Here is a 25,076-nt window from a genome sequence, read left to right as displayed (position 1 = left end):
ATTGACCAGCCTGTAGCCAATCATTTTAACCTTGTGGATCATTCACTATCAGATTTGAAGATTTTCCCCGTGGAACATGTCTCAAAGGAAGAACTACTGGACTCCAGGGAAAACTTCTGGATGTACCGTTTAAAATCATTGCATCCAGATGGACTGAACATTACTGACAATACAACCTGATTACTGCATATCTCAAGAACTCTCAGGACTGCATTGATTCCACATTCCAAATGGAATCTTCACTCATGATGATTTTTGAAAATTCAGCTGTGTCATCTGTGCAGCCACTGAGCTTACCATCTTGAAACTACCTGAGGAAGGCGGAAGCTGAAACGTTGTAGTGGAAATGTATTTTTGTTCTTTGATGAATCCATCTGTTTGAGTCACTTCTTACTTGGATATTTTATTTCTTTGTGACTCATTGTATCCTTTGGGATTCAGATTTTTGCCCTGGCTTGTGATCCTTCATCTTCAAAAAAAAAAAAAAATATATATATATATATATATATATATATATATATATATATATATATATATATATATATATATATATATATATATATATATATATATATATATATATATATATATATATATATATAATATGGTATTTATAAAGATCAAACCTAGCCAAAAACAGCAGTGTGTAAAGGTTCAAAGGCAAAGATGCAGTTAACACATCGAGGGGCAGCGGGGTTCTGAGAGTGAACGGGGACTGCTATTGTTATTGCATCATTAACCCCTTCGACGCTCATGACGAGCTGGGCTCGTCATGCAGTAGCCTCCCAGCACGCTCATGACGAGCCCAGCTCGTCATGAATGCTCTATATCCCCCATACCCCCAGCACAGGAGGGGAATATGCTGAGCATCGATGTGGTTAAGAATTGCACCTTAGACATGTGTGTCTTCCCTTTTTTTCTAAACTGGAGCAGGGTTGGGGCACTCCTGAAGAAAATGAAGAAGTTGCTCCAGATCCTGGGTGCATTGGTGGGAAGGCCTGTTGCTTCAATGTTCTTTTTTGCACTGCTTTGTCTCTAGTTTGATGGTACAGCTGTGCTGAGTGTTATCAGAAATGGTGAGCTTAAAAGCCAGATAAGGAAGAGTGTTGTTCGTGATGGCTTTGCAGAGGAAGTAGCTGGTTACGAACAGGATGAGGTTGGCAAGGGGAGCCAAGATGGTGGTGATATGGTCATGTTTTTCAAACCCTTACAGAAGGTGTACTGCACCATGTTAACACTCATACGGGGACCAATGTGGAGTCTGGGAATTCATGGAGCAGGGCACTGCCAACACCCAGATACAAGAGTACTCAGGCTTGAATGGCAGTCTTGAGCTTCCCTTTTGGTCGAAAGGCTTTGCGCTGCTCCAATGTTGTCTTGGTTTCTGGAGGATGAAGTCAATGTTCGGGTTTAATCCAAGTCACTTGGTGCAGGGTGCAAGTTGGAGTTCATCCAGCTTTAAGTTGTTGAGACAGGTTTGGCCTAGTTGCTGATTGTTGTTGTTATCAGACTAAGCTTAAGGTGTGCTGGACATCCAGGTCTGGGTGAGATACAAGCAGAGTTTGAGGCACTGGATGCCTTCAGCAGGGGAGAATATCAAACAGGTGTGTGTCACTGGTGTGATGGTGAATGTTGATGTTTGTGGTGGGTAGAGTCCCAAGTGGCACCATGTAGGGCAGAGGTCTTCAAACTGTGGAGAGCGCCCCCCAGGAGGGGGGGAAGAAAAATCCTAGGGGGGGGGCGCGAGCTTCACAGAAAGATTTCCCCTTAACATCATTCATTCTGACATGTGAAGCACGTTTACTCCCGTTTATTCTCGAGAATCATGGCCATCGCAAACAGGACTCTCTCTGATTGGGGGCAGCAGTCAGAGCAAATAATAAATATGTGGAGGCTTCAACTTTGACATTCCTTTAATCCGAGACAAAAGGCAGGCGGCAGCAAATTTCACTTTCACTCAAAATGAAACTTAAAAACGTATGCTGCTTTGTGTGGTGCATCTTCCCGGGCCTTAGCTTTTCTTGCTGGTGCCTTTTGGCGTCCTTGCTGCTACCTTTTACATCGGTTCATTGCACAGCTGTCTAGACATTTGAGGCGACTCATAGGTCAAATTTAAACAATTTCCTGCTGTATAATTTCCTTATTCCCCCCATCTTCTCACTACTTCTGTTTTTTTACCACTGCCAAACATAAGTTGAGTTTTGCCTCACAGCACAGCCCTTGTACAAACATAATCACTCAACAGGTGTTCACACTACTAGACAAGCTGATATTCTTTCAAACATAAATACACACACACGTAAGGCATGCAACAGTTCCATGGCCTGTACACGTACTTAAAACAGGGAAATGTTCACGAAACATGGGTGGGTTTAAACACCACTAGAAGGGAAAGGAATTAGTGACTCAGAATGTAATAGCCAGAAACTTTACTACGCTCTGGCTTTCAGATTGCAGCCTCCGAGTCACTCCAATTCTACAAACTATGGGTCACACCAAAAGGTGCAATTCTGGAGTCACTTCTGTTGACCTTCTCAAGATCCGGGTGATGCTTTCTTTGCTGAGAATCTTTCTTAAAGGCAGAGGAACACCCAGATAGCCAGACAAAAAGGAACCATTAAATGAAAATAAACTGAAAAAATAAATAGTGCGCTTTGAGGTTTTACACAGGGCATAACTGCGCTGTGCAAAGGCTGATGTCCTAGCGGCCTTGCACTTTGTTGTCCAGTGGTCTCAGTTGAGAGTCGTATACCTGTTTAGCTAACAGCAGTTTGGCTTCTGCAAATCTGCTGTGATGCAGGCATTTTCAGAGCTTGAGGCGAAATTACATTTGACCATTTGCCATAGTATTTTCCATACTACAGCATTTTCAGGTCATTTGTTGCAGTTTTACACCCATTCATGTTCATGTGTGATAATGCTATCAGGAAGCTTCCTGCACAGCCTTAATGTAGATTCGGCCCATTAAAACCTGACAGTTGCTGTCTATTCCTATCCCAGCTCTAGTCAAGGAGGTCATTTTTTTTGCCTGCACCAGGGCCCATGGTATCTATACTGCTTTTACATAATAATACAAAATAAACATATATGGCAGTGAGAATTTCAGTTGATTGAGATGTATTTTCAGAGCAAAGACCTTGCCCCGAGAATGATTTGGTTGCCAGGTCTGCCATCATTCTGCTTGTTCGCTAGATCAGGCTGCATGGTATTATATGGGGTCCTGAAAGGTGGGGGTGCATGCTCTGGCCTTGTGGTGGTTTTCCCCAAAAGAAAGTTTCCCATCAAAGGGTGTTGAATGAGTTCAGTGATTGTGGGCCAGATTTACAACTCCCAAATCTTAACTTCACAAAACCCTGCTAATGTTGTTTTGCTAATGTGAAAATTAGTTGTCAGCTGACACCTCAGGGATAAACCGGTTGTCACAAATTCCAATTTCCAGAAATTATAGTGATGGGGGGGCCCCGGCTTCTAAAAAATATTGCCAGGGGGGCTCGGCCTAAAAAGTTTGAAGACCTCTGATGTAGGGGCTCCATGTATAGGCTCAAGAATACAGGGGGACCCAGAGTTGAGAAGGGGGCTCAAAAAGTTGCCAGGAGGTGACAGCAAAATCAGGAGAGGTCAACAAGGCCGCTCAGTGAGGTGACAGCAAAGTCAGGAGAGGACAACAAGGCCGCTCAGTGAGATGACAGCAAAATCAGGAGAGGACAACAAGGCCGCTCAGTGAGATGACAGCAAAATCAGGAGAGGACAACAAGGCCGCTCAGTGAGGGGACAGCAAAATCAGGAGAGGACAACAAGGCCTCTCAGTGAGGTGACAGCAAAGTCAGGAGAGCACAGCAAGGCCGCTCAGTGAGCTGACAGCAAAATCAGTAGAGCACAGCAAGGCCGCTCAGTGAGGTGACAGCAAAGTCAGGAGAGGACAACAAGGCCGCTCAGTGAGATGACAGCAAAATCAGGAGAGCAAAGCACACGGCTCAGTGAGGTGACAGCAAAATCAGGGGAGAACAGCAAGGCAGCTCAGTGACCTGACAGCAAAATCAGTAGAGCACAGCAAGGCCGCTCAGTGAGGTGACAGCAAAATCAGGAGAGCACAGCAAGGCCACTCAGTGAGATGACAGCAAAATCAGGAAAGCACAGCAAGGTCGCTCACTGAGATGACAGCAAAATCAGGAGAGCACAGCAAGGCCGCTAAGTGAGGGGACAGCAAAATCAGGAGAGCACAGCAAGGCCGCTCAGGGAGGTGACAACAAAATCAGGAGAGCACAGCAAGGCCGCTCAGTGAGGGGACAGCAAAATCAGGAGAGCACAGCAAGGCCGCTCAGTGAGGTGACAGCAAAGTCAGGAGAGGACAACAAGGCCGCTCAGTGAGGGGACAGCAAAATCAGGAGAGCACAGCAAGGCCGCTCAGTGAGGGGACAGCAAAATCAGGAGAGCACAGCAAGGCCGCTCAGTGAGGTGACAGCAAAGTCAGGAGAGGTCAACAAGGCCGCTCAGTGAGATGACAGCAAAATCAGGAGAGCAAAGCACACGGCTCAGTGAGGTGACAGCAAAATCAGGGGAGAACAGCAAGGCAGCTCAGTGAGCTGACAGCAAAATCAGTAGAGCACAGCAAGGCCGCTCAGTGAGGTGACAGCAAAATCAGGAGAGCACAGCAAGGCCACTCAGTGAGGTGACAGCAAAATCAGGAAAACACAGCAAGGTCGCTCACTGAGATGACAGCAAAATCAGGAGAGCACAGCAAGGCCACTCAGTGAGATGACAGCAAAATCAGGAGAGCACAGCAAGGCCGCTCAGTGAGGTGACAACAAAATCAGGAGAGCACAGTAGACAGCTCAGCGAGGCGACAGCAAAATCAGGGGAGCACAGCAAAGCAGCTCAGAGAGCTGACAGCAAAATCAGAGGAGAGCACAGCAAGGCCGCTCAGTGAGGGGTCAGCAAAGTCAGGAGAGCACAGCAAGGCCGCTCAGTGAGGTGACAGCAAAATCAGGGGAGCACAGTAGACAGCTCAGTGAGGCGACAGCAAAATCAGGGGAGCACAGAAAAGCAGCTCAGTGAGCTAACAGCAAAATAAGGAGAGCACAGTAAGGCAGCTCACAGAGCAAATAGCAAAGTCAGGAGATTACAGCAAGGCCGCTCAGTGAGGGGACAGCAAAATCAGGGGAGCACAGCAAGGCCACTCAGTGAGATGACAGCAAAATCAGGGGAGCACATCAAGGCCACTCAGTGAGGGGACAGCAAAATCAGGGGAGCACAGCAAGGCCAGTCAGTGAGGGGACAGCAAAATCAGCACAGCAAGGCCACTCAGTGAGATGACAGCAAAATCAGCAGAGCACACCTCACAGCTCAGGGAGATTACGGCAAAATCATGAGAGGCAGGGCAGCTCAGTGAGGTGACAACAAAACCAGGAGAGCACAGCAAGGCAGCTCAGAGAGGCGACACCAAAATCTGCATGAGTGGAACAGGTTTTCTAGGGAGGAAGTCATTCTCTTTCAGGGCTGGTGTTTCCATCATGGCGGTGTGCGGAGTGAGGGGATGCTACAGATCTCCCGGGCCCTGGCACGCGCTTCCAGACAGCTGATGGGAGATGTACACATTGTTCATTATGGACCAGGAAGACGTGAAACAAGGCAAAGATGGTGGTGATGGGTCCTCTGGGGCAGGTGAACGTGTGCACAGCAGCATGTTTGAGTCCAGCACCTCCACCTCACCCCCTCCCGTGCACAGCAGCATGTTGGAGTCCAGCACCTCCACCTCGCCCCCTCCCGTGCACCGGAAGTCCCGCTCCGCCAGTAACACCTTGGAAGTGAGCCTGGCACCGCGGAATTATTGATGAGGCCTCGGCTGAGGGCACGAGGCCAGCGCTAATCAGCTCCTTGCACACTTCAAAGCAAATGAAAGGCCCTCCCCGGCTGCCGACTCGTTTGAGGCTTAACTAGGAACAGGCTTTAAAATTCAGAGAACCCCCCAGGTATTAGCAGTGTAATATGCAGCTTTCTTGGACAAACGTTTGATAGAGACGGAAGCGCGCAGGATGTTCGGCGGAAGGCGCTTTACCATAGCCCCGGGCAACAATAAACGCTCGCTTTGTACCAATCCCAGCGCCTCCGCCGATGAGACAGCGGCTCTCATCTGAGGAGGGGTGGGGGGCATCAGGGGGCAGTCCCTAGGAGAGGCCCACGACCCCCGACCGCCCTCGTGGGTGCCACGAGAAGGGACTGTGCCACACTCGGCTCCCGTGAAGAATCCTCTCCCTCACCAAAGACCCAAACACCGCCAAAACCAACCTACACGAAGGGATGAAAGATGTAGCCGAGTGGATGAAGAACAGGCGCTTAAAACTGAATTCAGACAAGACGGAAGTCCTAATCCTAGGATCATCCCCCTCTGCATGGGACGACTCATGGTGGCCACCGGCCCTGGGCAGCGCACCCAAACCAACAGACCATGCCCGCAACCTGGGATTCATTCTAGACTCCTCCCTCTCGATGACCAGACAAGTCAACACCATCTCATCATCATGCTTTAACATCTTACGCATGCTCCGAAAGATCTTCCGATGGATCCCCATCGAAACAAAAAAGACGGTCACCCAAGCACTTGTCACAAGCCGACTGGACTACGGAAACACCCTCTACGCCGGAACCACAGCCAAATTACAGAAAAAACTCCAACGTATTCAGAACGCCTCCGCCCGACTCATCCTAGACATACCCCGCCACAATCACATATCCGGTCACCTGAGAGACCTTCACTGGCTCCCAGTCAACAAGAGAATAACGTTCCGTCTCCTCACCCACGCACACAAAGCCCTATACAACCTAGGACCCAGATACCTCAACACGCGCCTGACCTTTTACACCCCCACCCGCCAACTACGATCTTCCAATCAAGCCCTCGCCACAATTCCACGCATCCGAAGAGCCACCATGGGAGGAAGATCATTCTCCTACTTAGCGGCCAAAACCTGGAATTCTCTCCCCACCCACCTCCGCCTTACACAGAACCACCTCTCCTTCAGACAACAACTCAAAACTTGGCTATTTGATAAGTAGCGAACCCCCCCACCCCCTCAAGCGCCTTGAGACCCTCTGGGTGAGTAGTGCGCTATACAAATGTTGACTTGACTTGAATGTAAACACACTTAACAGTGCTTAATTCGAAGAAAAAAAAAAACACAACATAAGTGCCAGGGCTCTTCTTGTCCGGAGGCAACTGCAGCTTGCGACACCTATTGCCCCGGTCTGCGCTGCCAATCAATCAATCAATCAATCAGGGATTTTTAAGCGCGCTACTCACCTATGAGGGTCTCAAGGCGGTCAGGGTGGCATGGGCATCTCCTTAGGTCATCGAAAGGACAGGGCATTGATCTGGCAGTTCATGCTGAGTGCAGAGTCGAGTACGATGCCGAGGTTGCGAGTGTGTACCGTAGGGGTGGGTGGGTTTCCGAGGGCGGGAGGCCACCAGGTGTTGTCCCATGCGGACAGGGTGAGGTCAAGGATGAGGACTTCTGTTTTCTCCGAGTTGAGCTTCAGGCAGCTGCTGCTCAGCGACGTCCTTCATCATTTCTTGGAAACTAGGCCTGGTGATGTTGGTTCCTTGGTGAGGGAGAGGATGAGCTGGGTGTCGCCAACGTATGAGACGATGTTGAGCCCATGTTTTTTCGACCATGGTTGGGAGGGGGACCATGTAGACGTTAAAGAGCGTGCGGCTGAGGAAGGATCCTTGAGGTACTCGGCATCTGATCTTTGGAGGTTCAGAGAGGAAGGACAGGAGTCTTATTCTTTGTGTTCTGCCTGCGAGGAAAGATCAAATCCAGTCTACGGCTGTTCCCTGGATGCCAGCGTCGTAGTGTCTGGTGGCTAGTGTGTGGTGGGAGACTGTGTCGAAGGCTACTGAGAGGTCTAGGAGGATAAGGGCTGCTGTGTGGTCTTGGTCGAGGAGGTGGCGGCTATGAGAGCGGTCTGGGTGCTGTGGTTGCAACGGAATCTGTATTGAGAGGTGTCGAGGATGTTGTAGGTTTCTATGAAGTGAGCTAGCTGGGAGTTGACGGCTTTCTCGATGACTCTGATGGCAAAGGGAAGAAGAGAGATGGGCCTGAAGTTCTTGAGGTCTTTCAGGTCTGCGGAGGTCTTCTTGAGGAGGGGTTTGACTTCGTGGCGTTTCCAGTCATCGGGGAATGTGGCAGTCTCGAGAGAGCAGTTGATCGTCCATCGTAGTTCGTCCATCGTAGTGCGGGTGCAATGGCAGCCTGTTGAAGATGTGCAGCGGGAAGGGGTCAGTGGGTGCCCAGGAGTGGATGCTTTTCATAGTCTTTGCAGTGTCTTCAATGGGGAGAGGGGTCCAGGTGAGGAGGGTCTGCTGGGTGGTGTCGCTGGTGGGGGGGAGTTGCATCCGTGCCATGGTCATAGTTGTTGTTGTAGAGCGTCTTGATCTTGTGGTGGAAGAAGGAGCTGAGTTTGTTGCAGAGGTCTTGGGCGGGAGGGACGTCAGTACTTTCGCTGTTTGGTCTGGTGAATTCTTGTATGCTGGCAAAGAGTTCCTGGGAGTTGTGGGAGTTGGAGAGGATTCTGTCTTTGATGAAGTTTCTCTTTGTTGTTTTGATGAGTTGGTGGTGTGCTGTGGTGGCGGCCTTGTAGACGGAGTGTGCTTCCAAGATTTTGGTGTTTCTCCACGTTTTCACCAGTCGTGGGCAAGAGCAATTGGATTCTCGGATGTCCGTGGTGAACCAGGTGGCTTTTGCATTGTGTCGTATGGTGGAGTTCTGGAGGGAGGCGAGAGTTTTGGCGCAGTTGGCGATCCATTGGTGTAGGTTGTTTAATGCTGTTGTTTGATGCTGTGTTGGCCTCTGTCGTAGTTGGGGGAGGAGTGCAAGTGAGTGGGGAGGTGAGATGTTCTTCTGTGATTTTGTTCCAGTTTCTGTGGTGGGTTTCGAGAAGGAGAAAATACAGCACCAACACAACTTCTAACCATCACACTCCTACAAGTGTGACAATTCAGACTATTCCAGGGCCCTGAAGCTATAAGAATGGCTTGGGTGGCAGGTATTAGTCATTTTTACTGTATATTTAAAAAATAAACAACTGTTGTTGTCGTCATCTCTAAATTAGACAAACTGCGCCACCATGTGGCCGACGGTCATAAAACCCAGGGTTGACAATTAAGTGCAAGTGCCGAGCACTGAAAACCACCGGCTCAAATTAAGCACCGACTGATCACTTGTAACTGAGAAACTCTGGAACCGACTGTGTACCACCGGGGGCCAGTGGTGCATCTTCAGCACCAAGTTGCAGCATTTGAGGTGGCACAGTGAAAGGGCTGGCACCAGGGGAGTAACGCAGGACCAACAGCCCATTCGCTGCCAGGGCCCCCACCAACCCCAAGTCAGCCCAAGGCCTATGGGTATCTATGCAGTATATGAGACCCAGTGGTCCCTGCCACATTCTGCCTGCCTCCCCCCATGTTTTGCCACTGGCTGCCCCAGTGCAAGAGTTGGTAAGGCTGTCACAAGGGGGAACATCCAGAAGCAATACTCGGGCCTGGGCAGGCCATTCCTTTAGCTCCTGGCAAAAAGGGCATTTCACTTCCAGGACCACAGACCCAATTTGACCCTCTTTGACAGTGGCCAAACTGAGCAGAAGTTCACCCGGTGACCACCATCGCACCACACTGTGGTGTCGCTCAAGTACCTAGTCAGTACAGGGCCCGCTAATAACAAGCATTGACAAAGCCAATAGGTCTCAGTCTTTAGTCACGTGAAGCAACCTTTCGGCTTCAACTGTGTTTTTTTTACCAGTGCTATTTGGCATCAGCAAAAAAGAAAGAAAAGCTTCCTTGTCAATGCGAAACAGCCTCAGCGAAAATAAAAATAAAGAGGCTGAAGCATAATACTGTATATGCGTGCACGGCTTGTTTCGGAGGAGTGCCGGTACTCTCCAATTCAAAGTATTGCATTTCTCTTAAAAAGTGCCGGTACTGTCCCTTTCAAAATAAAAAAAAAGTGCTGGTACTCGGTACCGGCCAGTACCAGCCCACTGAAAGCACTGTTTGGGACCCTGTACCCCAGTTGACCATCCATTGTTTTTAAGCAGTTTGAATGCCTGTTGATGGATCAGGTGTGTCGTGGATAATAGGAGAGTCGTGAAAGGTATGCTCTGGCATGTCGGCTTGAAAGGTCTCTTCCAGGAGCCTTGTGCACCGCGCATGAGGTCTTAAACCGCGTCCTTGACTCCACCAGTCGACAGTGCAAGGTTTTCGGGGCTGGTCTAACATGATCCTGTTTCTGCAGGTTCAGGTACAACCCGTCAGCCTGGTTCTGGTGTCTCTCTAACCGGTCTATGTGCCTCAGGTCTGTGTAGATTGTGTCGCGGTAGACATGGGGGATCCCTGCCAGGCCTCTTGCCAGTCTCTCCAGCATGTGAGGCCTGTAAGAGTGAGAGGATGCCATGAAGGGTGCTGATACCCGAGACACTGCATTTATCAATGCATTAATTTTCTATTTGAGCAGTAAAGAAGCGGTGAGTATTGAACATGATCCCAGATGTCTTTCTCTGGTTGCTGGAGGGGTCTTTGGGGCCAGTTGGTTGAAGCGCGGCGCGATCCTCTCTGGTCGCAGTGACAGAAGGTCTTGTTGGACTCTTTGCCAAGTGGAGAGCTGCTCTCATCCAAAGATGGACCTGATCAAGGGATGGGGTGGTGTGCGCTGGGCTCCCAGGGCTGTTCTCCAGACAGATCTGGGTATCACCGGCACACACCTGAAGTGCACCTCGTGCAGCGGTGGTGCATGCTCTAGAGGTCGCTTGTAGCGGTTAATCGACCAGGCACAGGCCAGTGAGTCCTGTGGCTCGCCCCGTAACGCGTCTGGCTGGATGGCTCAGTATCCAATGGAGGTAGGTAGATCGTGTCTGGTCAGAAGAGAGAGAGAAAGAGAGAAAAGAGAAGAGAAGAGAGAGAGAGAGAGAGAGGAAAGAGGGAAAGTTGAGAGAGAGGAGAGAGAGAGAAAAAGAGAGAGGGAGACTGAAAAGAGATGCTACGGGCCAACTCTGGAACTGGGGAGCAGGTTTGGACCCCAGCCTCAGCTAACATCCTATAATCCTGGGTAAATCACTTCATCTCCTGCGCATCGAACTTGTGTTCCATGATCTGGTTCTCTTGTAAAGTGCTTTAATACTGTGCTATTTCTCCTAATCCAAGCACAAGCATCACTCAAATATAAGGATGAATAGGTTTGTTCTCCGCCTGCTCACTTTCCCGCAGTCCCGAAGCCCCTCAAAGGTGGTATAACAACACTAGAGAGCAGCAGAGCCGCAGCTGCTCCCCGCAGCTGCTCCCCGCAGCCCCCCAAAACACGCCGTGGACTTCTGCTCATCCAAAGCACGGCCTCCCCCGGAGGACGCTGTGCTGCCAGTATCAGACGCCGCGCACAGCTCCTGCGCCGAGGGTGGGCCCAGGCCACGGCGTAAAGTTTTATGAGAGGGAGGTGGGTGGCGGCTGGGACTGCTGCCTCTTCTTCTGAAATGCCACCGAGCGGTGGGACTCATTACCGAGGCAAGCAGGGGCTCATCAGAAGAGCAGCGCATCCTGGGGCCGCCGGCGCCATCCAATCCGAGGCGCGCGAAGGGGGCAATTATTGGGCTTAGAAGCACCGGGGCAAATCAGAGCCGGGCGGAGAGGGCCTGGGATCCGGATCCGCCGCTTCATGTGTCTGCTCCAGCGGGCGCCATGTTAGGAGCTGTTTCCGAGCTGAGCCTGAGTGTCCGGTCTGGCACCCGGATGGCTGGCTACGGGACAACCCGGCCTACATCTAAAGGCCCGAGCTGGGCCGGGGGGAGCGCCCCCCAGTAAGGGCTTAACCCAGCACTAGTCAGTACAATTCAGTGCCTTTGTCAAGTTCTTAAATTGAGCCGGTGGTGGCAAGTGGGAAACAGCGGTACTCAGTTTTGGAGACTGGCTCTTATTTTCCCTTTGAGAACTAAGATCCAGAGCGGGAGAGACAAGCATTTGCAATGCAATTGGTCTCGCATTAGGAAAGTGTGAGCTATTGGTATTGTAAATGACACATTTTTTAAATGTGTTGGCTTTGAAAATATATAAATTAATAGCATTGTTATTCACAAAGCCAATAGCTTACACTTTCCTAATGCTTGTCCTATTGGCTATGGCAATGCTTGTTGGTAGCAAGCAAGGACGGTGCTGAGTGATGATGTGGTGGTGTATTAGAGTGATGTGGTGTTGTCCCCGAGTGACGTGGTGGTGTCCCTGAGTGACGTGGTGGTACCCCTGAGTGGTGTCTCTGAGTGATGTGGTGGTGTTCCTGAGTGACGTGGTGGTGTCCCTGAGTGAGGTGGCGGTACCCCTGAGTGGTGCCCCTGAGTGATGTGGTGGTGTCCCCGAGTGATGTGGTGGTGTCCCCGAGTGATGTGGTGGTGCCCCTGAGTGATGTGGTGGTGCCCCTGAGTGATGTGGTGGTGCCCCTGAGTGATGTGGTGGTGTCCCTGAGTGATGTGGTGGTGTCCCTGAGTGATGTGGTGGTGCCCCTGAGCGGTGCCCCTGAGTGATGTGGTGGTGCCCCTGAGTGATGTGGTGGTGCCCCTGAGTGATGTGGCGGTGCCCCTGAGTGATGTGGTGGTGCCTCTGAGTGATGTGGTGGTGTCCCTGAGTGATGTGGTGGTGTCCCTGAGTGATGTGGTGGTGCCCCTGAGCGGTGCCCCTGAGTGATGTGGTGGTGCCCCTGAGTGATGTGGTGGTGCCCCTGAGTGATGTGGCGGTGCCCCTGAGTGATGTGGCGGTGCCCCTGAGTGATGTGGTGGTGCCCCTGAGTGATGTGGTGGTGCCCCTGAGTGATGTGGGGGTGTCCCAGAGTGATGTGGTGGTGTTCCCGAGTGATGTGGTGGTGTTCCCGAGTGATGTGGTGGTGTCGCATAAACAAAAAGATTCTATCAATGTGTAGTGATTTAATTTTTATTTTTTCTATTTTAGTGGGTGGTGAAAATCTAATAAATAAACTCTCTCTTTGGGTGATAAAGATGAGAGCACAATGTGCTTTTTAAAATACCCCTCACACACTAAAAAAATCCAATAGTGTCATGCTTCATCATTGGGGTCTTCCCGTCCCTCTACGGGGCGGGGCGTGCTACGACCTGACCGACTACGCGGGAGCACTAGAATGGTGACAAAGGCTATGTGACAGTGCAAAGTGGGTGATGTCAGTGAAGTGTAGGGACCTAATAATGTGTGGGAATCTAAAAAGGTTAAAAATCCTCTGGCTAGTGGAAAAAAACAATTTATTCACTTCCCTAGCTGGGGACGTTAAGAAGGGGGTTTTGAGGTAGAGCAATTCGCTACAACCTGGTCTACATGTTTCGTAGGCAGTCCCCTACTGCCTACTCATCAGGACCTTCTAATGGTCCCTACTAGAACAAAGCTCAGTTGCTAAATGTAATAAGCCTGTCGTCCTAAAAACCAGCAGTAAAAATCCACTGTTAGTTTTAGCTTCAGGGCATGAGCTGGCCCCAGGGAAGCAAAAATATCAAAAATGATGACCTGAATGTGGTCTCTGTAAAATAAAATAGGAGAAAAAAGGGGAGAGAAAAGCACAGATTTTTACAATCGTAACTGTAATTTTGTCTTTTGACACTCATTATTAATAGCGCCACAAGTCCCACTTATCATTTTCATTTACCCATTTAGCAAAGAATGTACTTTGAATTTTATGGACAGAGTGATGGTTCAATCTGCCATCCCCTGAATGTTCGTTTTTGTGCCCGAACATTGTGATGCCCCTTGTAATTAGGGCTGGCTTTATCTTAACACACACACACTCTCATAACTCGATGCACACAGCGGCACCCCACAGGGTTAAAAACGAGGAACCCGACTCTTCCAATGCAAGTAGTGGTCTTAGGATCAATCATTAAAATCCCCAAAGGGCACACCCCAATTATTGAGTAGTTTGTGATACATACTGCTGGGGCGCATGTGGTATGCCCCATGAGCTGACAATCGGTAGGTAATCACCGCGGCGCTCTGAAAAAGAGAAACCACGCCCTTAGCGTCGCATAAAAGCACAACCAACAAACATTATAGCCACTGTCTCAAAAGCCAAATATTTTGAGACTTTTGGCAAAGTCTATAACTCACATTGTCCGCATAATCATTTAGCCTTACTTCTACCCGTGTTGCCGCTCTGAAGAATGATCGCGTCTGGGACACGGCGATCATATAAGCTACACTGGGCGCCGGTCTCGCGTTTGAAGTCTACTTTTGCAAGACTAGCGCGCTGACCCAAGATGGCCGCCTGGGATGGAACGGGAGTGTGCTAATGCGGAAGTCTTTCTTCCGTGCCTATGAACTTAACAGAAGTTGCCAGCCCAAATATTTTTATAATTTGTAAAAGAAACGTAATTAATAGAAATGTGAACCCATCATGAAAGCTTATGATTTCTCAATGATAATTCTTTAAACCGGACATTATTGTGGATTCTGTAATTAGTAGAAATGTGAACCCATCATGAAGGGTTGTAATTTCTCAGTGATAATTCTCTAAAACGGACATTGTTGTGGATTCTGTTAGCCTTTGTCACCATTCTAGTGCTCCCGCGTAGTCGGTCAGGTCGTAGCACGCCCCGCCCCGTAGAGGGACGGGAAGACCCCAATGATGAAGCATGACACTATTGGATTTTTTTAGTGTGTGAGGGGTATTTTAAAAAGCACATTGTGCTCTCATCTTTATCACCCAAAGAGAGAGTTTATTTATTAGATTTTCACCACCCACTAAAATAGAAAAAATAAAAATTAAATCACTACACATTGATAGAATCTTTTTGTTTATGCATATCAGATTGGAGGGTGATTCTGTCAATACCTCTTCACTTCCTCTATTGTTTTGAAAAAGATGTGGTGGTGTCCCCGAGTGATGTGGTGGTGTTCCCGAGTGATGTGGTGGTGTCCCCGAGTGATGTGGTGGTGTCCCCCGAGTGATGTGGTGGTGTCCCCCGAGTGATGTGGTGGTGTCCCCGAGTGATGTGGTGGTGTCCCCGAGTGATGTGGTGGTGTCCCCGAGTGATGTGGTGGTGTCCCCGAGTGATGTGGTGGTGTCCCCGAGTGATGTGGTGGTGTCCCCGAGTGATGTGGTGGTGTCCCTGAGTGACATGGTGGAGTGTGGAGTGTGGAGTTGGAGTTGGAGTGTGGAGTTGGAGGGTGGAGTTGGAGGGTGGAGTTGGAGGGTGGAGTTGGAGGGTAGAGTTGGAGGGTAGAGTTGGAGGGTGGAGTTGGAGGGTGGAGTTGGAGGGTGGAGTTGGAGGGTGGAGTTGGAGGGTGGAGTTGGAGTTGGAGGGTGGAGTTGGAGGGTGGAGGGTGGAGTTGGAGGGTGGAGTTGGAGTTGGAGGGTGGAGTTGGAGGGTGGAGTTGGAGTTGGAGGGTGCAGTTGGAGGGTGCAGTTGGAGGGTGCATTTGGAGGGTGGAGTTGGAGGGTGGAGTTGGAGTTGGAGGGTCTGGTCAGAGGAGGATACATTACCAATATACATGCTGGAGTGAGAGGCATAGGGAGCTAACAGCATAGTATGGTTAGGTTTGGAATCATGTCAGCAGCGAATAGTAGCGGAAACAAAGGTCAGGCCAAAGATGTAGTGCTGGCACGTTGAAAAAACGTTCACAAACGCATCACCTAGAAGTCTAGGTTAAATTTAGTGTCCCAGCTAGAATATTTTTAAATCCTTCTGAAAAAAGATTGTTGTCTGTATACAATACATCCACAAATCATACACCTGGAGTAAGAGGGCAACTGTTGATGACGTCTCTGAGACTCCAGTACAGCCCGAGTGGCTCTCGGCGGCCGATAGAGTTTAAAAATGCTATAAAACTAAATATATATATATATATAGTGTATCCAAACACATTTGCATTCTGAGGTGGTTTAAAATATGTTTGAAGTCAGATTACCAGAGGCTGGCAGAGCTACGGTTTCCGGTTTAAACCTGCCCTGGAGGTCGCCACAAATATTTACACACAGGTCTCTTATTTGTTGTGTTTTCCAAGGCAAACATGGTGAATCTAGACTTTACCATTGGCAGTGTACATTCCCACACCGTCCTCACATAAATAAATGTAAACGATTTTAAAATAAGCCTTTCACCAGTCCAAACGTTTAACATTGAAGTAGGGACACTGCTGGCTTAAAATAGGGTAACGTAGCGCAGCGCTACTACAGGCAAACTCCATACAGGCTTGGCATTCAGGATGGACACAGCAAGAAACGAGGAGTGACTATGGGGAAGTACCAAAACAAGCTTTCGGCGTTGCTGGGGGGCGGGGGAGGGGGAGCAGCAGTAGCCTTTGATGTGGTGAGAGGAAAGAGTTTAAGTGAGAAATGGCAGAGGGAAAAAGAGCCACTGCGAATGAGAAGTAGGTAGTGAGTGCGCAATGAGAGTTAAGAAGAGACAGAGCGAATGTAAATAAAGAAACTTTGAGTAAGGGGGTCAGCGCTCTCATTTATATAGCGTCCATCACAGAGTCGAAGCCTGGTGGGGGGCGGGATGCGAGCGAGTGGGAGGGAACGGGCCAAGCGCGCGCTGGAGAAGCGAGACAGAGCGAATGTAAATAAAGAAACTTTGAGTAAGGGGGTGAGCGCTGTCATTTATATAGAGTCCATCACAGAGTCGAAGCCTGGTGGGGGGGCGGGATGCGAGTGAGTGGGAGGGAATGGGCCAAGCGCGCGCTGGAGAAGCGTCACGGTTGAAAAGTTAACATGCATTGTAGGAAATCCAGCTGGTTCAAGAGACTTTGGTTCAGATTTAATAGGTTGAGAGCAATTAAAATTACTCGACCTAAAAAGACAAACTGGGAAAGGATGGGGAAGAAAAAGACGGAAAAACAGGGACAAAGGGAACAAGCAGGGGGAAAAAGATTAAGCCTACCAGAGTGAAGTAAAGGGGCAGGGAGTGACTGCTAGATTCAAGATTCAGGAGGTGGAATTATGACTACGCAGACTTGATATCCATACCCTGACCTTTCCATAGGGCCCACTGCGGGTTGCGGAACACAACTTTGGGCCCCTCACAAATTCTTTCACAAATGAGGCGCGGTCTTTGTTTGGCCGTGGTGGGGCTTTGGGGCTGTCATTCCCCTGGTACCGGCTGAACGCACAGCTCAGTTTTTGTGGTGCAGCTCCTTTACATCTTAGTCGTGTTAGTGCCAGGCCCGCGGTTCACCTTTCTTAGAGAAGCGTTTCTTCAAGTTTAGAGACGCAGAAAGGAAGAAGAGCTGGTGCTTCAATTAGCATTTGTGTAAAGTTCCTGTGTGTTCTTTTGTTTTAACAGAGAAGTTGTGCCTGTGTGTTTCAATAATCAGTAGGTTAAACAGTTCTCAAATAACTTTGTAATTGACATCTGCTTGTGTTTGCTTTTCTGTGCTGCAGCCTGATCACCAATAAAACATGAACCTTTCAGCTGGAGACTCAGATCACCGCCTGATAGTACTTAAAAAAATTGTATTCACCAACATTCCCATAACAACCTATTGATCCATGACGTCATCAGACTGGCAGAATGACAAGAGAGAGTGCAGCAGTCAACTGAAAGACTTTCTGGAAGACTACGGTCTCACCCAGAACTCAAAGTCTCCCCCACACAAGAAAGACTCTATTATTTGTTGATCTCTTCCCAAACGCTAGATATCCCCTCAAGGGATTTGTCACTTATTCCTGCCTCTTCTCCAATGCAATCCTTCTATTCAGAGCACACCTAGAAAGCCCATGGGGGCCACCGTAGACCTTAAGAACATCAATCCAACAGTCTTCCTCCAGGGGTCCTGCATTGACCACCTATAGGGCTCTAAAATGAGAACAGGCAGAGGGAGGAGTGAAAATTGATGTTACAATCACACAACTATGGCCTGATTTAGGTCTTGGCAGACAGGTTACTCCGCCACAACAGTGTTCGATATCCTGACCCCCGAAATAAAAATCCCATAGGATATAATGGGATTTATATTTCGATGGACAGGATATCGGACACTGTTGTGACGGAGTAACCAGTCCACCAAACTCTAAATCAGCCCTATATCCGTTATGCGAGTTACTTGGTGAATTGAGGATCACCTCGGTTTATGTTGAAGTCGAAGAAGGGGCAAAGTGAGACTTGAGGTGATCATTTTTGGATAAACATTTGGGACAACTAGGATTAGAACACAGAAAAGCCAAAGGTGCAGCATCCTCCTACCTTCGTCGCTGTCCCTTTTTAAGTGATCAATGAGATATTGGATAGTGTCCTCCGGCCTGTCCTTCAGCAGCTTCTCCAGCATCGTCTGGAAATAAACAGGTGTTGATGAGTTGCAGGTCACAGGCGAAACGACATAACACAGATCATATGCACTGAAGTGCGGTCTCTGACTTGGAATCTCCAAGATTCAAACTAAGTAAAAGAATTTCTGCAACTGTTCCAGACCCTGTGCTTCAGCAGTTACAACCCATTCAGAATAAATCAGTGGCGGCCTGCATGGCTCGTGGGTGTGGGGCGGAAAGTGGGGTAGGGGATAGGTGTTGAGTGCAATATATAAAAAAAAACATTTAACCTTGCTGCAGCTTCCCGCGCCTCTGCTCCTGCTCTTCTCGTCTTGACTCAAGCAACAGGAAGCACAGCTAGGCCCCCCTTGGCCAATCACAACGCTGCAATGCAGCGTTGTAATTGGTCTGAGCGTCCTGGTTCGACACTCAGTCAGGGAATGGGGGCCTGGGCTTGTTCCCGCATTACAGCCTGCATGGAGAACAGGGAAAGTGTGCATGACTGTCTGTTTTAGGTGGCCCGAGAGGGCTGATCAAACAGTCATTGCGCATTTAGGAGTGGGCAAACCACTCCTCCCCTGCCCTGCTCCGAGAGCAGAGCAGCCCCGCCCACCCGTCCGCAAAGCAGCACAGAAACAAAAAATGATAATAAGTCCAAGTTATTATCATTTTATGTTTAATTTACTTTGCACTGCTTAAAAGCAGTGGGGCAAGGGTCTTCCGCCATAGCAGAGGAGCCGCCACTGGAATAAATGTATTTGAAATACCATTTTGGATTGGTTTCCTACTGGAATAATCACATGATTGAAAATGGCAGTGAAAATGTGTCCTGGAAAGATCGTCATCCAAGAGGTATTACTAATCTCTGTAATTTAATTTGTAATAATTTGTCAATTACCCTGGCACAATTTATGGAGTTCTTTCAGTTTCCACCCGAAGAATATTCACACTACTTGGCACTTAAAGCAGCTATTCTGGAACATTCAGATTTGTCCGTAACATTTGTAATATCCTTTCTAATTCATACAATCTAGTGCACTCCCACCTCATTTATAAACCTAAACCTTTAAATGTTGTTTGAACAAAGATGAAAGTAAATTATTTGATATTCTGGTGGTTTTAGGGATTGAGCAAATTTCTTTCAAATGAAAATCCACACCTGGTTTCCCTTATGTCTAGTTGGAATGGTTTAATTTTACAAAAAGGTTTATTTACCTTGTTTTATCTCAGTTAATACAGATTTTAATACTGTCGCTTGGTGATCACCTATATATTAGCAATGGATCGGGATCGTGTTTTAACTCGTTGTTATTTCATGTGTATCACTTGACGGATTCTCCTCCTCTTTTTTAAGCTTGCATTTCAATATGCAATGTTTTTGTCTGTTACTCTCAATTAATGTGCCATACTTTTCATTATAACCGCTTAATAAAATATTTTGACCGTAAAAATGAAATATGATTTTGTCAACTGTGGTGATTGCTTAGTCCTCGAAATTCGAGGTAGAGGCCTTTCTCGGCAGAGGGTCTATAATCTCCTAGTCCTTACATTACCATATATATGTTTAGTTTGAATCTGGAGCTGGGCCGGGGTTGTCTACCTTGCTGGTGTCAAGCACTGCCTGATAACCATGTCATGTCATGGTGGAAAGTGGCACTGAGGAGGTATCTTGTCCTGATGGGAGAGGATGCTAAAGATGAGGACTGCATTGCAGATGAAAACAGAGGATGAAGCCATGGCATGGGAAGTGAGTTGGGAGACTACCATGCCCTGGTGGAGCGGCACCAAGTTCAGGAGTGGGATGGAAGCGAAACCAGTTCCGAACGGTGGAGATGAAAGTTGGAGGGTCAGACCCTCGTGGGACCCTTGTGGGATCTGGGGAGTGCTTGAGAAAGGGATTAGGAGAGCGACAAACTTACACACCTGAGAGAGCAGTCACCCCGCAGACTCCCCGCATACACGCAACGCAATGTAACGCTAGCTCCCTGACGGCAGCTACTCCAACTTAGAGGGGGCAGACAGGCTTGGGAGGTGGAGTGGAAGCAGAGCGGAGTTGGGAAGTGAAAAAAAAGGAAGAAAAAGGAAAAAAAAAATAATAAATAAATAGGGGAATGAGGTCTGGGAGAACAAGAACAAACCCCCCCCTAAATACAAGGAAAAAAGCTAAGGCCAAGACCAAATCCCCCATTGCACCAACTGAGGGGAGTGCACCCGCATCATTAATATCCCCAGTATACCCAATTTTCACCAACATAAATCCTACCGGAAAATTTACTTTCCTGAAAGACCCAATGACTGCCATTTATGCAATGCCGACTACACCAAACGGATTACAAAAACCACTGTCACCAAAAAAAGCAGATCTGAGACCAACAGACACAAGGTCTCCTCCAAGCGCCTTACACACCAATGAAGACAGGCCCAATGGAAGAGAGGAAATACCCAATTATATGGATGCCACCCTGAAGAAAAACGTGTTTCATTTTCAAGCTCAAGTGCACAAGGAAAATGAAAGGTACGACCCACTCCAAAGGCAAGGTCATGAGAAACCTTCAACAACACATATAGGAGCTATCAAGTCTATGGACTACCACACAAAAGGGCATACAATAATATCCTCCCCCAGTAAAATAGAGAGCAAAAGTGAATCAATTGCTACAACCGAATCAGTATCAACCAGGGCTACAAATCAAGACCAAACAATAACGGGAAGCTACGTGGTTCAATCCAAAAACGAGGACTGTCATAACACTACTGGGTATGAACTAGCATACAAGGTGCCCCCATACAGCCACTCAACCCCAAGATCAGATTCACGCATGATCCCGGTAATGAATAAATCCACAGAGAGGATAAAGGAATTAAATCCCTGTTGGGCGCCTCAAGTGCCTACCCTCAAAGGAAGAACCATGACAAAAAAAGCCTGCCAGGACATCCATGCAACTGAAAGCAACTTGGAGAGATCAAAAATCTTCAGTAAATCAATCATCACTGAAATGGAGGCCCAGGAAGGAAACAATATCAACGTACAGGGATTAAAAATCCCCAACAAAACAAAGGTCACTGTAAAGAAGGACCAGGGAGTACCACCAATCGATTGGTGCACAAAAATCTCTCCAAATAAAGAGCCATTAAGTAACAACACAGTTGAGATATCCAGTGGAGTGAATCAGGAGGAGGACATTAATGCACCAATAGACTCTCCAAACATGAATGACGCAGGTGCTCAAATGGAACCCTCAATAATAGAAATTGCAAGTGGTTCAGCTATTGCTGATGTAGCAATAACAAAAAGCCCAGAATCGCGCCCCGTAACACGGCAAAAGATCAAAGTACGGCAGAACGACACAACATCTAAAAAACAAGCCTCACAGGGATTTTCCTCCAACTACAACACAGGGGACCTGCACCGGCACGAAACAGGGCACAAGATAAACGAAAACTTGGAATCAATAATCACATTACACAGTGCACTGGGGTGCATATTGGAAACCTCTATTAAAACCCTCAACATGCAGTCATACAAACTCGACATCCAGATACACCTTATGAGCACAATGGCGGAACACATATCCAACATAAACAAAAAGCTAGATACCATGACCAGTATCTCCAACATTATTAAGGATCAGATCCAACCGTGGGCAGCATCCCAGTCATGCACCTGCCACCCAATCTTGGAAAAATTAAAGGATCTGCCTTCAATACTTAAAGACATATTACTAGAATGCAAGATCGCCAATCAGTGCAATAACTGCACACCAATCAGATGCGACCTTATTTATTTTGAAAATTGTAAGAGTTCACAAAAGGTATGTCCGATTAAATCTAAAGTGGATGAGTCATCACGGCAAACATCAGCAGAAAAGAACCAATCAAACAACCGGACAATGACACCTGATGGTATAATAGAGGAAACCAAAACAACAGGTGAAAGTCACCTTATCTCACAAAATAATGGCCGCAAACCACTGGAAACAGAGCACTCAAACCAGGATGGGGAAATTAACCAAAACGACCACAAAGGTCTAACCAAGCGGCAAAAAAAGCGAGCAAGAAAAAACAGAAATCAGATATCAAACCACCCGCTTGCAAACACCCAGATGCCGGTCACTTTTCCTATCTTCAATCAGGTAAAAATTAAAACTAAACAGGAACTTACCGTCAAAGAGGGGACTAATCACTCATCAGTCGGGACACACAAAGAGCAAAAAAACGGGAAAAATCAAGAAGAAGGACAAATACCACTAAGCATAAGCCCGAATGACACGACCCAATCGAGGACAACAAAAAAACTAACGAACAAAGAGGAGATAGCCTCTTTTAACTCCAGTCATACTGATCTTTCAAGCCCAACACCCGCTGCAAGTGACACTGATCCGAGCCGGAATCAAGGGATCAGCAACAACACACAACTAAATAAAATCTTAGATAGTCGGCCAGTTGACCAACAAAAAACTGACTCAACCACTCGTCAAAAAGGTCGCACTACCAATGAAGATAAAAAGCATTCTATAAATGAGATCGATCAACACAATAAAAACGAACCAAGCAGTCAAAGGCCCCATTGGGTAGTAGCTAAAGCCATGGACAAAAACCAAAAACCTCCCTCCATTCGCATCACCGTACGAGTAATAACTCAACGGTAGGGAAAAGCATCACAATACCAAGTGAAAATCCAACACTAGGGAATAGCGACCAGATGACTAATAGACAAGTAAGAACAAAGGCAGACAAACACGCACGATCAAATACAACTTACGATATTCACAGGCAACAACGACACACAAAAAATTACAGAACCCACAAAGGTAGAATGGACAGGACCATGCCTCGGAACTGACACCAAAGTAAGTGGGCGCTACTTAGAACAGGTCAGCCCAAAACGAACAGGCCGAGAAGCAAAGGCCATAGTAAACATGCCACTCACGCAAACCCAAAGCAATGGGTACAATCAAATAGCCCAATATCTCCATCTCAACGCAAAGGATCATGATGATCACATGCCTATAAAATCCTCCTCAGAGGGAAAAGCTCAGACTAGCAATGACCGACCATTGGAGAAGCAAACAGCTACAGCAGGAAAGATACTTTTTATCCCTAACTACGAGCCTCAAGGCACAAAAAATCTATTAAATCGAGGGAACATTCTCCACCTTACATCCTCCATCCCAAGCTTAAGCCACCTAACATCTGCCGATTTACTATCAATCGAATTCATCCCATTAGGGGACAATGTGGCCAAGGAAGGCACGCTCGCCACCTGGAGGAATATAGAAATAGTAAAAAACATACTCACAGAAACACGCAAATTTGAAGAGTGGGGAATCACGCTGAAAGAAGAAATAAAAAAGGGTTATCTGTCACCCCTACTAAGAAGAAGTGGGAAAAGAGATGACTGCAAAACCCGAATTACTCACTCAGTACTGCAAGGCGCCAGGGGAGCTGAAACCCCGACTAATAATCACTGGAGACAGACATTGGGCACTAGTGACAATTGAACCCACTGGGAAGCGGGAGAGAGCAAAGGAACACTAATAAAGCTGCTCTCCTGGAACATCGCAGGAGCGAAAAACATCTTAAACCATAGTAGAAAAACAGCAACCTGGGACCAATATGACATCATAGCACTGCAAGAAACGTGGACAACAGAGCCAATTGATGTACCGGGAAGAGTATGCTTCCATGAAAGCGCGACACGTCTCCAGTGCTACGGACACGCAAGGGGGGGTCTTTCAATATATATATCCACAGCACTGAAGATCAGAGCCTCACAAATGGTCACATCAGCACCAGATATACAAATTATTAAACTGGAGAGCACAACAAAAAGCAATGCCAGAACAATCATCTTGATCAATTTATACGCCCACCCGAAAAAAAACGGCTAAAAAGGACCTCTTCGACCGTGTAGTCAATGTAGTAACCAACACCCGCATTGAACATCCAAGTTGGGAGATTATTGTCACGGGCGATTTTAACATCAACCTTCTACATCCACCGGAAGATGAGGTCAACATCTCTGTAGCAAACGAACTGTGGGATGTTGAACCCCAGGAGATTATACCTGTTAAGAAGACAGACAAAGTGGGTAGGCAACTGATGTGGGACTTTGAACGCCTTGGCCTACGGGTAATAAACGGAAGAACCTTCCATGACAAACCCCCTGCCGTTACCTATATAGGCCACAATGCAAGCTCCACCTTAGATTATACATTAGTTACACTACCCCTGCTAAGTCTAATTAAAAAATTCCAAATACTCTGCTCACTAGACAGCGATCACTCAATGCAACACATCGAGATGAAACTGAGTCCCTCCAGGCACGTAAAGGCACCAACTATCCCAGGCATAACCTCAACAATCAACCTGAAGCGGTTAAGGTGGTCAAGTAACACCCTACCACAAATAGCGTTAGACGCTAAGAAACTGTTCAAACAAACAACTGCAGAAAAAGACTGGTGCTCAGAAACCTGGTCTGACTTCCTGGAAAGGCTACCAAGGTCCAATAGTAACGCAAAAAAGAAGACCTATCGGAAGACTGGTATAGAACTCACAAAAACAGCACTGTCTATGAGGAAACAACTTCAGAAGCTCACAAGACGGGCACAAGGACTAAGGAGAAACCCAAGTATCTGGCAAGAAGTCCGATCGACAAGGAGGCAATACAAGAAGCTGGTTTGGATGGAAAAAAGGAACAAAGCTAACGACTTCTGGGTCAAGCTGCTGCACAACATAAAAAAATCAGACTCCAGGTTGTTCTGGATACAAGTCAACACCATTAACAGAGCAGCTCAACCT

General features: G+C 47.7%; 1 protein-coding gene across 2 annotated transcripts in view; it reads right to left on the bottom strand.

Moving 5' to 3' along the window:
• The window catches only part of AK8 (adenylate kinase 8), an 813,765-nt gene that overhangs the window by 719,701 nt on the left and 68,988 nt on the right, over positions 1-25,076 (bottom strand). For both annotated transcript variants that reach the window (XM_078646171.1, XM_078646172.1), the window contains exon 2: positions 18,214-18,298. In XM_078646171.1, coding sequence (XP_078502297.1) covers positions 18,214-18,298 — 85 coding nt within the window. The remainder of the gene's footprint in view (positions 1-18,213; positions 18,299-25,076) is intronic.

Source organism: Lissotriton helveticus, chromosome 5_1 (assembly GCF_964261635.1).
Source record: "Lissotriton helveticus chromosome 5_1, aLisHel1.1, whole genome shotgun sequence".
NCBI lineage: Eukaryota > Metazoa > Chordata > Amphibia > Caudata > Salamandridae > Lissotriton > Lissotriton helveticus.
The sequence above is the reverse complement of the archived record's forward strand: the minus strand, read 5'-3'. Positions and strand labels throughout refer to the sequence as shown.